This window comes from Amphiprion ocellaris, chromosome 19 (genome assembly GCF_022539595.1).
Source record: "Amphiprion ocellaris isolate individual 3 ecotype Okinawa chromosome 19, ASM2253959v1, whole genome shotgun sequence".
In the NCBI taxonomy this organism is placed as follows: domain Eukaryota; kingdom Metazoa; phylum Chordata; class Actinopteri; family Pomacentridae; genus Amphiprion; species Amphiprion ocellaris.
In genome coordinates, this window is record NC_072784.1 from 6,643,928 (window position 1) to 6,657,616 (window position 13,689).

Consider the following 13,689-nt stretch of genomic DNA (forward strand, 5'->3'; position numbering starts at 1 on the left):
ACTCACAAAATGGTATTATGAAAACCATAATTTATTTTCCTATTTCTGTATTTAGAAACAACAACAACAATCAAAATGCTGTTAATTCTGAAAATTGTCTAGAAAGAGACCATCAAAGATCAAGTTTGGCTGAACAATTGGGGGGCTGATAGATAAATGAAAACAAATAAAATAGTGTTAATCACTACTACACTGACAATGCATTTTCTATACAGTTTTTAGGTCAGACCATCTCTGTAGCACCACAGTACTTTGATTTTAAACCAAATTAACCAAGTTAACCAAATTTGACATTTATCAAAAATTACATATACTGTAATTTGAATAATAGTCCTTGGCTATATGGTTATTTTTATTAATACTGCAATTAATTGTTCAGCACTGGCTGAAACCCTTCTGTTAGTGGCAAACCAGGCCAGTCAGTGAGTAGAGGAGAGAAAACAGGGTGCATAAATGATGCTACGCAATTAGAGGCAAATCCATCCTTGTTTGCTGATTGGTTCAGATTCTATGTTCTGCATTTCTCCAAGTTATTTCCTCAATATTATGTGTTTGTAAGAGAGATTGACTGTATGAGCATTAATGTGTGCGAGTGAGTGAGTGTGTGTGTGTGTGTGCATGCGATTGTGAGTGCGTGTGAGACAGAAAGTGGATGTCAGTGAGTATGAGTGAAAATCAGTACGTGATGTATGACAAAATGAGACTTAAAAGTGAGAATGAGTGTGAGTGAGGTGGGCCGATTGGTCTGGTATAAACTAACAGAAGGCTTTTGATTCACAATGGTCACTTTCCATTATGTCTCACAGCAACAAACAGAACAGTCAACATTAAGTCTGTAAAAGTTTAAAACCTTAATAAAACCTGATAATTAAAACTGGATTATTACATAGAACTGTACTTGGACATACGCTTTCAAAGCAGCTACAAGTCAGCTCTTAACAATTTAACAACTATTGAACCTGTGTTGCAGAAGCACAAATACTAAACATCAAATACTGTATGCTCATTTTCAACAGTTTTTAATGAGTGCTCAGTAACTGAGCACTCATAATACTGAGCCAGATAATGAAATGAAAAAAGGCTGAACCAAAAATCAAGAAAAAACAAAACATACTGCTACTCTTTTAACAGTTACTCTGACGATTATTTTTGAGAGAGGGATCTCATTGCATTGTGTATCAAACATGTTTTCTTATTTCTGGAGAAAACGATATGGAGACCTCAGCAGCTCCACAAAACAAGTATTCTGTCACAGTTTCATTATCAAAACATTAAAACATTAAAAAAAGATGAAAGTAAAATACAATATTCAATTAGGTAAAAATAAATGTTCAGCCCAATTGTACTCATTCACAAACCACACTTGTGGACACACCAGCATAGCTCTCCCTAGCCACAACATCTAGCCCAAAAGAGCATTTTTTTAATGTTTGCAGTTTTGGGCTGAGCTTTTGTTGTCCGATGTTCAACAATATCTTCTGGATGAATTCGAATGTGTTCTTCATAACTTTGGGGTAATCCAGATGAAGTGCATATATTAAGCCAAAGAGAAGACAAAGTGCTTGAGAGGTTGTAGGAATGTCATCCATGACGAGGTTTCCTTCAAGGATGATTGCAACGCTGTTAATCAATGGTGGCATGTCGCTGGTCATGACGTTAAGAACCCCAACAGGCACCTGAGTGAAGTCATCTGCAGTGTCTGAATCCTGTATTCAAAGTAAAAGAACACAAATAAGTTTAGGTAGAATTTTATGACCCACGGTAATAGTTTGTATACTCCTGTAACCAAAGGCTCTGCAGGGTTCATAATTTAAAATTGCATAGAAAAAAAAACTGCACTCAGGAATAGTGTCTTACAGAGCTCATGTGAAAGACCATGAGCAGGTGGAACTGGACGCATTTCAGCACCAAGCCTTAACAAAATGCATTTTTTTAAAAAATCCATAAAGGCTGTTTGTGTGTGGAATTTTTTTAAGCTAATTTTACTAGCGTACTACTCAATGGTGCGATGTACATTTTACGACATCAGACCTCAGTCTCAGTTCTCTGGCATCAGACAAAATAATACCGGTGTTCAGACTAAAAAGCTTCAGGTCACTGGGAAAACTTTGTCAGATCAATGGACTACAAATAGGCCTCAAACAAAACAGCTCCAGACCAAGCAGCCTCAAGCCAACAGACCAAACAGGATCATGCCAGTGTAGCAGCACATTCTCAAAAAATATCTTAATTTTTTTTCTTAGATATTTCAACCCAAATTTTAACAAAACAAAGCCATTATTTTATTACTGTTTTTTATTTTTAAAAAATGGGTGTTCTGCAAAATGATTTTCCTGCAAAGGGTATGAAATCAGTGGGGTTTATTTATACAAGACATGAACAATGTGGTATTTTCTGAAATCTGAGAACGGAACCTGATGTCTGACGATGTCCTAAAATGTGCACTGTACAATGGTCATAGGATCATCATTATAAATGTACTTACTGAGCAGCTGAGGAAGAATTCACTGGAATTATCTCCAAGATACAGGGGCAGACATTGCAGGACAACAGTGCGTGTTGTGGTGATGCCATTTGTCTCATGGAAAAGATTACAAAAAACAATAAGCAGAAGACTATAGGAAAGGCAAAATTATTCATTAAAAAAAAAAATGCATATATGCATGTGCTCAAGTTACAACTATGAATTCTAAGTGCTTGAGGTAGTCAAAGAATTACTTGTATTGTGGTAGAAGTTGTTTTACGAAGTAGTAGTAGCAGCAGCTGTAGGCCTAGTAAAAGCAAGCAAGCACACTACCATAAGGTGGTAATAAAGAAGAATCTGAAACACTTACTTGTGAATTGATTGGCTGGAAGAGGTGACCAAGTGATTGGCCGACAACTCCTTTTCTGGATTTGAAGAGGTCAATGAGACGAGTGGCGTGGTGCTCAAGAGCTTCGTAGAAGTCTTTCTTAAGGTTCTTACTGGTAACTCTGTAGAACTCAGCAAAGACCTTAAAAAACAAAAAACAAAGGATTGTTTACTACACTACAGTAGTCATTTCAATGCCAAGAGACTATTTGACTGTTGTATACAATACACTTCTCAAAAAGTAATGACCAAATTGCAGAAATTGACGTGTTAGGCCTACTAAATGATTAATCAATTAATCTAATGAAACAACAGGTTTGAACTGCAGACTAGATGTAGAATATTTCTGGTCATGATTCCTACTTTTGTGTGTGTTAAAAGTAGAGTATACATTTGTCTCAAAGTCACAATCCAGATAGGGGCACTGCACTTTTTGCATCAATTTCAGATGCTTGCGCAAATGTGTAAAAAAAATCATTTTCACTGCAGGGCTCGTTAAACTCACACACTTGACAACTAAATGTTTGCACATCATCTTTTTCACTGGTCATCTGTGAGTGAAATCTGGATAAATGAACCTTCAAGGCATTAAACGATTTGAATGTGCAAATACACTGCTGATGAAGACATGGTATTGGGGAGGTTCTTGTGAAGCCACCATGCTTCAATCTGTAATGCTTTAATAGCTGGCCACGTTTTAAAGAGACAAAAGCGCAAAACCTACATGTCCAATGCATGCCTCCTCCAGTAGACACTTGAAAAAAAAACACAGGAGAACAAAAAATTAGACTAAAAGAGACATTGCCCACCTATGAATGACTAATGTTGAAATATTTGAGATTAGCAACCTGTCTTTTGAGATGCTACTAATTATTCATCGTTATATTTTGAATGATCAAATTTGAAATATAGCACAATAACATTTTGAATAATTTTACAGAGAAGACATGAACAGAATTCTTGAATAAAGAACAACAAACCTGATTTGATTCTCAGTGGAGGACAGTTGGCCACAATCCAAGACTTTCTTTTTGAGGATTGTCCTTTCTTTACTTGTAAACTTGAGCTTGTACAGTCTGGATCTGTTGTGGAAACAGCAAACAGTTGTCTATAAAACAATTCCAAAAAACTTTTTAATCACATTTATCTTATTTTTTTTAACAAAACTTTTTAATACAATAATTTCGCAATGGTGGATCAAATTAAGACACAAAAATAAACATGAAATAAAACTTTTTAAGAAAGACAATACCATCTCTAAAAGATTTTTGGTCAAGTCTACTGAGAGAGCTTCTTATCAATGACGCAGCAGTGAGGAGGAGGTGTACAGACACGAAAACTGCGGTTGCTGAGCTGGTCTGACTGAGTAAGATGATTATCTGGTACCCTGGTGGCCAACAAAGTCTTGGTGACCGAGGGTAACTCTTTTCAAACTGCCACCAACTTCACTGCCAGACACCACCTAAGATAGTCTATATTGAGAAAAGAATAAACACAAAAAATGATTAAATGTTATTTTAACAGTCATGTGTTACCTGATTCTCATATCTTTCATATCTAAACATGATATGATGAACTGATTAATATTGCAGACCTGACAACCTTTGACAGTGTTTCGAGTACCACCTCTTTACTATTAATAATAATGGTAATAATAATAATAATTTTATTCTTTACAGCACCACTCTTATGGTATCAGGTGGGAGGTTTACTAGTGTTTAGTTATCCGTTACACTAATACTGACAGTATTAATACTTTATTATCATGATAGCAAGACTCGCAATGTGAGAATTTAGGTTGGTTTAAATATGATGCAAAATTCATAATTCACAATTACATATCATTTCATTGTTTAAGACATAAAAAATGTTAAAAAGCTAAAAACAAATTCATGTTGGACATCGATTACATATGCTCCTTCCTACAAAGCTTGCATATAACAGCTTTAATTTGGTGAGTCACATCATGTACAGTGTGCAGTTTAGTGAGGCAAAGAGCTGCACCAGCACGGGAGCAGATAGTTTTTCTACTGTGTGACTGACTGCAGTTGAACTCTTTTTTTCAGCGACGGGATAGATCAAACTCTTCTGCTTCTCTAGTCCTTGGCGACTCAGCATGCACAGACAGAAACTCGAGCCCGTTGGAAATCCCGAGACATTAACGACAGTCATGTGTACTTTCAGAGCATCAATTTTTACCAGCATACTTAGATTTAGAAATGAGTACAGGCTACGCAAAATGCATGCAGGTCGGTAGGTATGCTAACGTTTGGCTACCTGCCTGCAAGTGCCGTGCTTCACTTGCAGGCAGGTAGCCGAACGTTAGCAGCCGCCCTCCTGCACAGCCCGTTAAAATAAACGGTTAGCTTAAAAACTGCGAAATTAGCAGCGCGCGCTGTTCGAGCAGCTAACAGATGGCGGGGCTGGTGCAGGAACAGGGGAAGACATGTTACAGATTAGCACTACACTAGTGTTCGCTTCAGGCTGTTTAGACCGAGTCAAAGCACTTTTATTCGGATTCGCTCATGTTGAGTTGCCGCTAACTTTTTAACGTCTGCTCTTTCAACACGCGCGCGCCGGCACAGAAACACAGACTAACATGCCAACGGTCTCGGAGAGTCGGAGTTGTTGGCTGGCTTCTTTGAACAATTCTCATTCCAAAAATAACTTTACATTGATAAACAGAAGATGTACACTTACCGAAATCAACGTTAGAGCCAACCTTCCGTGAGAGCCCAGGGTCTGCGTGATCGGATTTGAACTGCTTGCTTCCGGTAAATGCGCGCTAACCGGAAATGGACATGCGCACAGCTCTGAAACTTAAGTCTCATACCACAAACCATGCTGTGCACTCAGAAAAACCAAGTACATATAATTAAATGAAACAAGTATGTGGGTAAAAAGTGGAGAAAACTCGGTGTAAGAAAGTAAACTTTGAAAAATAGGATAAATTAGGTTAAATGCACTTGTCCATCTTTAGTCAGGCCAAAGTTTACATTTACAGTGTACCAAGTAAAACTGCCTCAAACCTGCCCTCCCCTGGATTAAAAAAAAAAAAAAAAAGGGCCAAAATTTCACTCCTAATTGACACTTACCTACAAAACTACCCCCAAACCTGCCCTCAATGAGAAAAATTACCCCCAAATCTACCGGCCCCGGGCAAAAGACAGCCCAAAACCTTTCCTCACCAAGGAAAACTGTCCCCAAATCTACCACCCTGGGTGAAAAGTAGCCCAAAACCTCATATCCTCTTGTAAAACTACCCCCAAACCTGCCCTCACCAAGTAAAAAAAGCCCAAAAAATGCCCACAACAAGTGAAACTGCCCCTAAACCTGCCCTCAACGAATAAAACTGCCCCCAAATCTACCCCCATCAAGTAAAAAATAGCCCAAAGCTTGTCCTCATCAAGTAAAACTGCCTCAAATCTATCCTCACCAAGTAAAAGACAGCCCAAAACCTGCCCTCAACAAGTAAAACTGCCCTTAAACCTGCCGTCCCTGAGTAAAACTACCCCCAAATCTGCCCTCAAAGAAAAACCAGCCCCAAACCTGCTCTCATTAAAACTACTCCCAAAGTTGCCCTCCCCAAGTAAAAAAAAAAACAAAACCTGCCCTCCTCTAGTAAGAAACTGTAAAAACAGGAAGATTGTCTCCTTTCAGAAGGTTCGAAAACATCAAAATTATAACATTTATCAGGCAGAGATTCACCCTGAGAGCCCTGAAACCTGCAGAAAGATGCTAAATTTAGAGGAAAAATTGAGAAATTACACCAAAACCTGCAGGAAGACATCAAGTTTAGAGGAAAACATCAGAATTATAACATTTATCAGGGAGAGATTCATCGTAAAACCTGCTGAAAGATGTTAAATTTAGAGGAAAACATCAGAATTACAACATTTATCAGGCAGAGATTCATCCTAAAACCTGCAGAAAGATGCTAAATTTAGAGGAAAACATCAAAATAACTTTTATCAGGTAGAGATTCACCCTGAGAGCCCTGAAACCTGAAGAAAGACGTTAAATTTAGGGGAAAAACTGAGAAATTACACCAAAACCTGAAGGAAGATGCTAAATTTAGAGGAAAAAACATCAGAATTATAACATTTATCAGGTAGAGATTCATCCTGAGAGCCCTGAAACCTGCAGAAAGATGCTAAATTTAGAGGAAAACATCAAAATAACTACTTTTATCAGGTAGAGATTCATCCCGAGAGCCCTGAAACCTGCAGGAAGATGCTAAATTTAGAGGAAAAACTGAGAAATTACACCAAAACCTGCAGGAAGACATCAAGTTAATTCAAGATCAGAATTATAACATTTATCAGGCAGAGATTCATCGCGAGAGCCCTGAAACCTGCAGAAAGACGATAAATTTATAAGAAAAATATCAGAATTATAACATTTATTGGGCAGAGATTCACACTGAGAGCCTTGAAACCTGCAGAAAGATGCTAAATTTATAAGAAAAATATCAGAAATATAACATTTATCAGGTAGAGATTCACCTTGAGAGCCCTGAAACCTGCAGAAAGATGCTAAATGTAGAGGAAAAAAATCTGAATTGTAACATTTATCAGGCAGATTCATCCCGAGAGCCGTGAAACCTGCAGGAAGACATTAAATTTAGAGGAAAAACTGAGAAATTACACCAAAACCTGCAGGTAGATGCTAAATTTAGAGTAAAACATCAGAATTATAACATTTATCGGGCAGAGATTAAACCTGAGAGCCCTGAAACCTGCAGAAAGACGTTAAATTTATGAGAAAAATATTAGAATTATAACATTTATCAGGTAGAGATTCACCCTGAGAGCCTTGAAACCTGCAGAAAGATGCTAAATTTAGAGGAAAACATCAAAATTGTCACAATTATCAGGCAGATTAATCCAGAGAGCCCTGAAACCTGCAGAAAGACGTTAAATTTATAAGAAAACTATCAGAATTATAACATTTATCAGGTAGAGATTCACCCTGAGAGCCCTGAAACCTGCAGGAAGGCATTAGACAGTATGCCAGCAGGCAAGGCACCTGGTCCTGATGGTTTCCCTGCTGAATTTCTTAAACATTTTTGGTCAATGTTAGCACCCCTTTTCTTCAGGATAGTGACAGAGATTAAAAATAATGGTTATATCAGTCCGCACATGAATACAGCTGCAATTAAATTATTACTGAAACCAGACAAAGATCCTACGCTTCCCTCTAGCTATCGACCTCTGTCACTAATCAACACCGACATCAAAATTATCTCAAAAGCTCTCGCCTCTAGGCTGGAGAAAATCATCCCGTCAATAATTCACAGCGATCAAACAGGATTTATAAATGGCCGACACTCCACCAACAATATCAGAAGACGTCTAAATCTAATCTCTTTGACGCAACGCCACAACAAAGAAGCTATTGTTATGTCACTGGATGCAGAAAAAGCCTTTGACAAAGTTAACTGGTCCTTTCTCTTTGCTGTGCTCCACAAATTTGGCTTCGGAGAATCGTTTATCCAGTGGGTATCAGCTCTGTACAACTCACCCAAGGCTACAGTCACCACTAATGGGATCACTTCACAAAGCTTCAATCTGCAAAGGGGAACAAGACAGGGATGCCCACTCTCTCCCTTATTGTTTGCGATCTTTATCGAACCATTAGCAACAGCTGTACGTCAGAACACCGATATCAAAGGTATCTGCGCTCTGGAGTCTGAACATAAAATTAACCTATACGCAGATGACATCTTACTTTATCTACAAGAACCTAAAACTTCAGTAAAGGAAGTATTTAACCTCATCACAACCTTCTCACGTCTTTCAGACTACTCCGTCAACTGGTCAAAATCAATTACATTACCTTTAACAGAAAACTCGTGGAATCCCGCAGTCCAAAACTCGCATTATTCTTTTCCTACTGGCAACATCAGATATCTGGGCATAAATATTTCCTCCAAACTCTCAGAATTAGTTCACCTGAACTTCACTCCACTTTTGGACAAAGTCTGTGATGATCTGAGGCATTGGAACAACCTCCCCATCTCCCTTTTGGGACGAATAGCTACAGTCAAAATGAAAATATTACCTAAAATCAACTACCTCTTCTCCATGATTCCATTTAAACCCACATCAAAGTGGTTCCAATCATTAGACTCCGCTATTGGTAAATTCTACTCAAAGAATAAAAAGGCAAAAATCAGTTTGACTACCCTCCAGAAGAATAAATCCGAAGGGGGACTGGAGGCTCCCAACTTCATGTATTATCATTTATCCAACCAAATACAATATCTCACCAAATGGATACATCCACATGAAGAATATAACTCCTGGCTGGAACTAGAACAGTTAGATTGTAACCAGATCAAAATCTCTGACCTTCCCTTTATCACTTCTGCCCTTAAACATCATTCCTGCTTCAAGAACCCTATGATCGCTTCCACCTTGTCTGCTTGGTGGAAAGCACTGGAAATCACAGGCTCCCAATTAAAACCCAGTATACTCTCCCCAATCTGGCACAACCCTGATTTTGCAAACAACAAAATACCTCTTTATTTCAGCACATGGGCAGAGAGAGGAGTCACTCACCTCCATCACCTTCTGGATGATAACACATTTAGGACATATATAAACTTATTCCAAACATTTGAAATAAGAAATGGAAATTTTCTTCAGTACCTACAGGTAAAGAAGACGATTACAAGTAGAATTCCATCGCTTCAGACAACTTTACAGCCAACGGATTTACAGCCACCTGAATTTGTCGAATACATTGTGAAACTGTCTCCAAGAAATAAGAAGAATCTCTCAAAAATTTATAGTTTACTCTCAAAGACACACTCTATACACCTACCAACTCAAAAATGGGAAAAAGACGTATCCAAATCTTTTGACTCTGATTTTTGGACCCAGATCTGTGAAAACACATTTAAAATGACTAAAAACACCAACTTACAATTGATCCAATTTAAGGTGCTTCACAGAACGCATATAACGCAATATAAACTGTATAAAATGGGCTTCTCGCGCTCAGACACATGTACGCAATCCACCCAAAACATGACGGACACTTACTTTCACGCTCTGTGGCTTTGTACACCCGTCTATCAATTCTGGGTAACAATCACACAGAAACTCTCCAATATTTTTGACTGCGGGATTCCGCATTCCCCGAACGTTTGCCTAATTGGTGATCTAATGCAAACAGCCCTTCCAGACATTCATACCCAACCCACACTTGCAGCTATCGCCATTGCCAAAAAAACTATTTTAGTTAACTGGAAAGATAAGAAAGCCCTCAACATCATCCATTGGCTGAACCTCCTCACAGAATACATTTCACTTGAGAGAATATCTGCTATCAGAAAAAACCAATTGGACTCCTTCAAAGAAAAATGGTCTCCATTTATTAAATCAATAAATATTAATCTATAGCCTCCGCTTGTATGTGGGCGTATGCCACTTCCCTCATAAAATTGTAATTATTATTCTGTCTGTGTGTATGGTCTGACTTCTGTCTGCTTTATTTCAGTTTATTAACCCTCTACCTTTTTAAGTAGGATGGCACCATGGACTTCAAGGCCGTGTGCATGCACTGGTGGTGTCCTTTCCCTATTGCTCTGTGTGGGGGCCCTGGGTGTACTGCGCTCGCCTGGGGCCTGGTGCGGGGGGTATGCGGGGTGCCTCCCTGTTGGCGTCACCAGGCCCCACCACACTGTCCATTTTTACCCTCTGGACTCACATCGGGTCCCGGCTCCGATTTCCTCTGGCCGGCTCCCGGTGGTGGCCTGCCTTGTGATGGGCTGGTTGCCGCCCCTTCGGTGGGCCGCTCGGCCCCTGTGTCTGGCTTCCTGGCTGTGTGGGGCCGTTGGCCCCCTCGGGGGAGGGGGAGGGGGTGGGGGTGGGCGGGTCGGGTGGTGGGGCGGGGGGTTTGGTGGGGACTGGGGTGGGCGGGGTTGGGGTTTGGGTGGCGGGTGGGTCCTCGTGCCCCGGGCCACCTGGGTCGGTCTTGGCGCGCTGGGGGTGTCGGTAGCTGCTCCCTCTTGTTCTCCGGGTCCGCGTCATTCACGGTGGCCCCGGTGGCTCTCTGGGGGCGCCGCCCTGTGGCTCCTACGGCCCGGGGGGAGGGGTGCCCTGTTGGCTTGGCCCTGCCTTGCTGTGATTGCTGTTCTGGGCTTTGGGGTCCTTCACACTTGCATGTTTGATCAGGTCTCGCCAGCTACTGCCGAGTCCCATTTCAGCGATTGATGGGACCCACCAGAATGTGCTGAGAATCTCTCCAGAGTCTCTACCCTAAACTCATTCTCTCTTGCACTAGTATCCTCTTCTGGCCTATTCTATTCTATACTATCAAGACATCCACAATTATGGTGCTCAGTACCATTTGTTTAATTATTTATTTATTGAATCTCTTTTTCTTTTGTGTTGGTTTGGTTTTCTTTTCTTTTTTCAAATTTTTTTTTTTATTGATGGATAGTTAGAAGTTGGGCATAACACACCACCTTACAATCTTTAATTGCAATAGCTCCGCCTGTTAATTTCTATCCCTGTTCGTCCTGTCCAGTCTTTGTTTCCCCCACACATCACTGAGGTGTAGCACTGCCCTCCCTGGCTTATAATAGGGAATTCTAATAAAGAATGTCTGCTTAGCTTTCAGGGAGGGCCGGTGATGGTCACACACATGCACTAAATATTAAAATATTTGGCTGCAAGACTAAAATATGCATCAATCTCATACATTGTTGACACCTCTTTTGTGGAGTTAAACAATGAGAACAAATGCAGACAAAAAAAAAAAGAATGCACTGAAACTTTTCCCCCACTAGCTTAGCCTCGCTGTAGCCGCAGCTCAAAGGGGCGTGTCCTATCTACTCGTTCATATCTATGAGAACAACGATGGCTGCACATAAGGACGCCTGTCAATGACGTTGATTAGCTGCGTAAATACCATTATATACAGTCTATGGTAAATACGTATGTGAATCGCATCATTGGCTGCAGCAGCCAGTCACCGGTCACTCACTGACTCACACTGAAAAATAGCACAGAATGAATTGTTACGTGTTTATTTTATTTACAATTTAGGTTGGATTTTTTTTTGTGCGCAGCGCAGATTTTCTGCGCGGAGACCGTGTCAGCAGTGCGCAATTGTGCATGCGCGCAGCTTAGAGGGAACAGTGCATGGGAGTGGATTGTGTGTGGAGGTCTGTTGTTGTTTTTGGCTGTGCTAGGGGTGTCGCTCCAGCTCTAACAAAGGTAACTGCCTTCTTTGGGGCATGATTTTTTTTTTTTGGTAGCATTGATGGCTGAGGCAAAGCTCTCAGCAACTGCCTTAAGCACCTGATCATGACTCCAATGATTGCGACCATCTGCCAGAGCATTTGGGCAGCAACTGAGGAGATGTTCTAAAGAGCCTCTGCCAGAGCAAAGAAGGCAGGAAGGCGTCTCACTCTTTCCCCAGACGTGGAGGTTTGCTGGGCTTGGCAGGGCATCGTAGACTGCTTGCACAAAGAACCAGACACGATAGAAGTCTGCCTGCATGATGCTCAACCAGGTGAATCTACTCTGCATTGTACTCTCCCACCTCTTCAGCACCCCTTGCTCAACCACTCTGCTGACTTGCTCTTCCTTCACGGTGCTCGGACCTCTTCCTGGAGTAGATGGTGTCTCTCCTTGCCTTGGGCCTCGCCAACCTGGATCTTTGGGAAGTAGCCCAAGCCTGTTCTGCCAGTCCCCAAGTTGCCAACCAACGCCTTTTGCCTCAGGCATCACTCTGCTACCTCCAATACCTTCTCCGCCCCCATTTCCTTCCTGTCCTCACCTCAATACTGGCAGATGACACCTTACAGTCCCTGGACTTTAAACATTAATATAGAATTAATACAGCTGCAAACAATTATCTACCATAAAGAGATATAGTGAAATGATGGCATTCTTTGCAGAGAATGAAGTCACCTTAACTGTGCGTGTTGTAATCTGAGCTTCTGTGTTCTACATTTTGGGAACTAGTCCAGCCATGTTTGCATGTTGGTGCACGATTTGCTCTCTTTGAAAATGCTGGCACATCCCATGTTCATAAACAGACCACAAGTGGCCTCCTATACTATGTTGTAAAAGTGAAAATATAGTCCATTGGTGCCTCCCAAAAAACAAAGAATTAAAAACAAAGTATTTGTATCGGTGTCATTCATTTGTACGCATTTTTTTTCAGCTAGTGTGAAAGCCTCTTTTGCTGTTTTGAGGCTCTCCTCTGGTACACCTTCTCCATCTGTTCCGCTCCACTCCACTGTTTGTGTCTAATTCCACATGAAAGTTTGCTCCGGTGGTCCATGAGGAGACCACGTTTCCACTGTGGTCTACCAGACCATCAAAACAGACACATACAGAATGGAACAGACACAAGCAGAAGGAAGGTAGAAGAAAGGTGTAACAGGTTAAGTGCTATGTATGATGGCCGCCTATTCTATTTACAGAGCCAAAATTGGTTAACAGTTGGGCTTTTTGTAGGCTCCTCTGTCCACAGCCTTTCTTTGTAAGTGAACGTAAAAGGAGAGGGGAGGTGTAGCTGGCATGGTCATTTGCTTTGATCTGAGATGCTGGTGCTGTACTGTGACATCTGGTGGTCCAATATGCTACATGTTACACAGATAACCTTTAAATGCAATGGCTGAAATAATGGAGACTTGTTTTTTTTTTTTTATTGTCCCCAAAAGGAGAACATGTCGCCATAATGTGGCTTTATAAAATTACATAGGTCCTCACAACAACAGTAATAGCTGTACACCCACATGTCATAAAACCACTTCACCTGTGTTCCTCAGGACAGATGACTGCTGTCACTTTTGGCCAACTGCCCGTGTTTAA

General features: G+C 40.7%; 1 protein-coding gene across 1 annotated transcript in view; it reads right to left on the reverse strand.

Moving 5' to 3' along the window:
- The window catches only part of LOC111574448 (uncharacterized), a 15,927-nt gene continuing 2,238 nt past the window's right edge, over positions 1 to 13,689 (reverse strand). Inside the window, exons 3-6 of the mRNA XM_055005298.1 lie at positions 3,576 to 3,605; positions 2,835 to 2,993; positions 2,486 to 2,578; positions 1 to 1,706 (exon numbers count right to left, since the gene is read on the reverse strand). Coding sequence (XP_054861273.1) covers positions 1,347 to 1,706; positions 2,486 to 2,578; positions 2,835 to 2,993; positions 3,576 to 3,605 — 642 coding nt within the window. The 3' untranslated portion in view covers positions 1 to 1,346. The remainder of the gene's footprint in view (positions 1,707 to 2,485; positions 2,579 to 2,834; positions 2,994 to 3,575; positions 3,606 to 13,689) is intronic.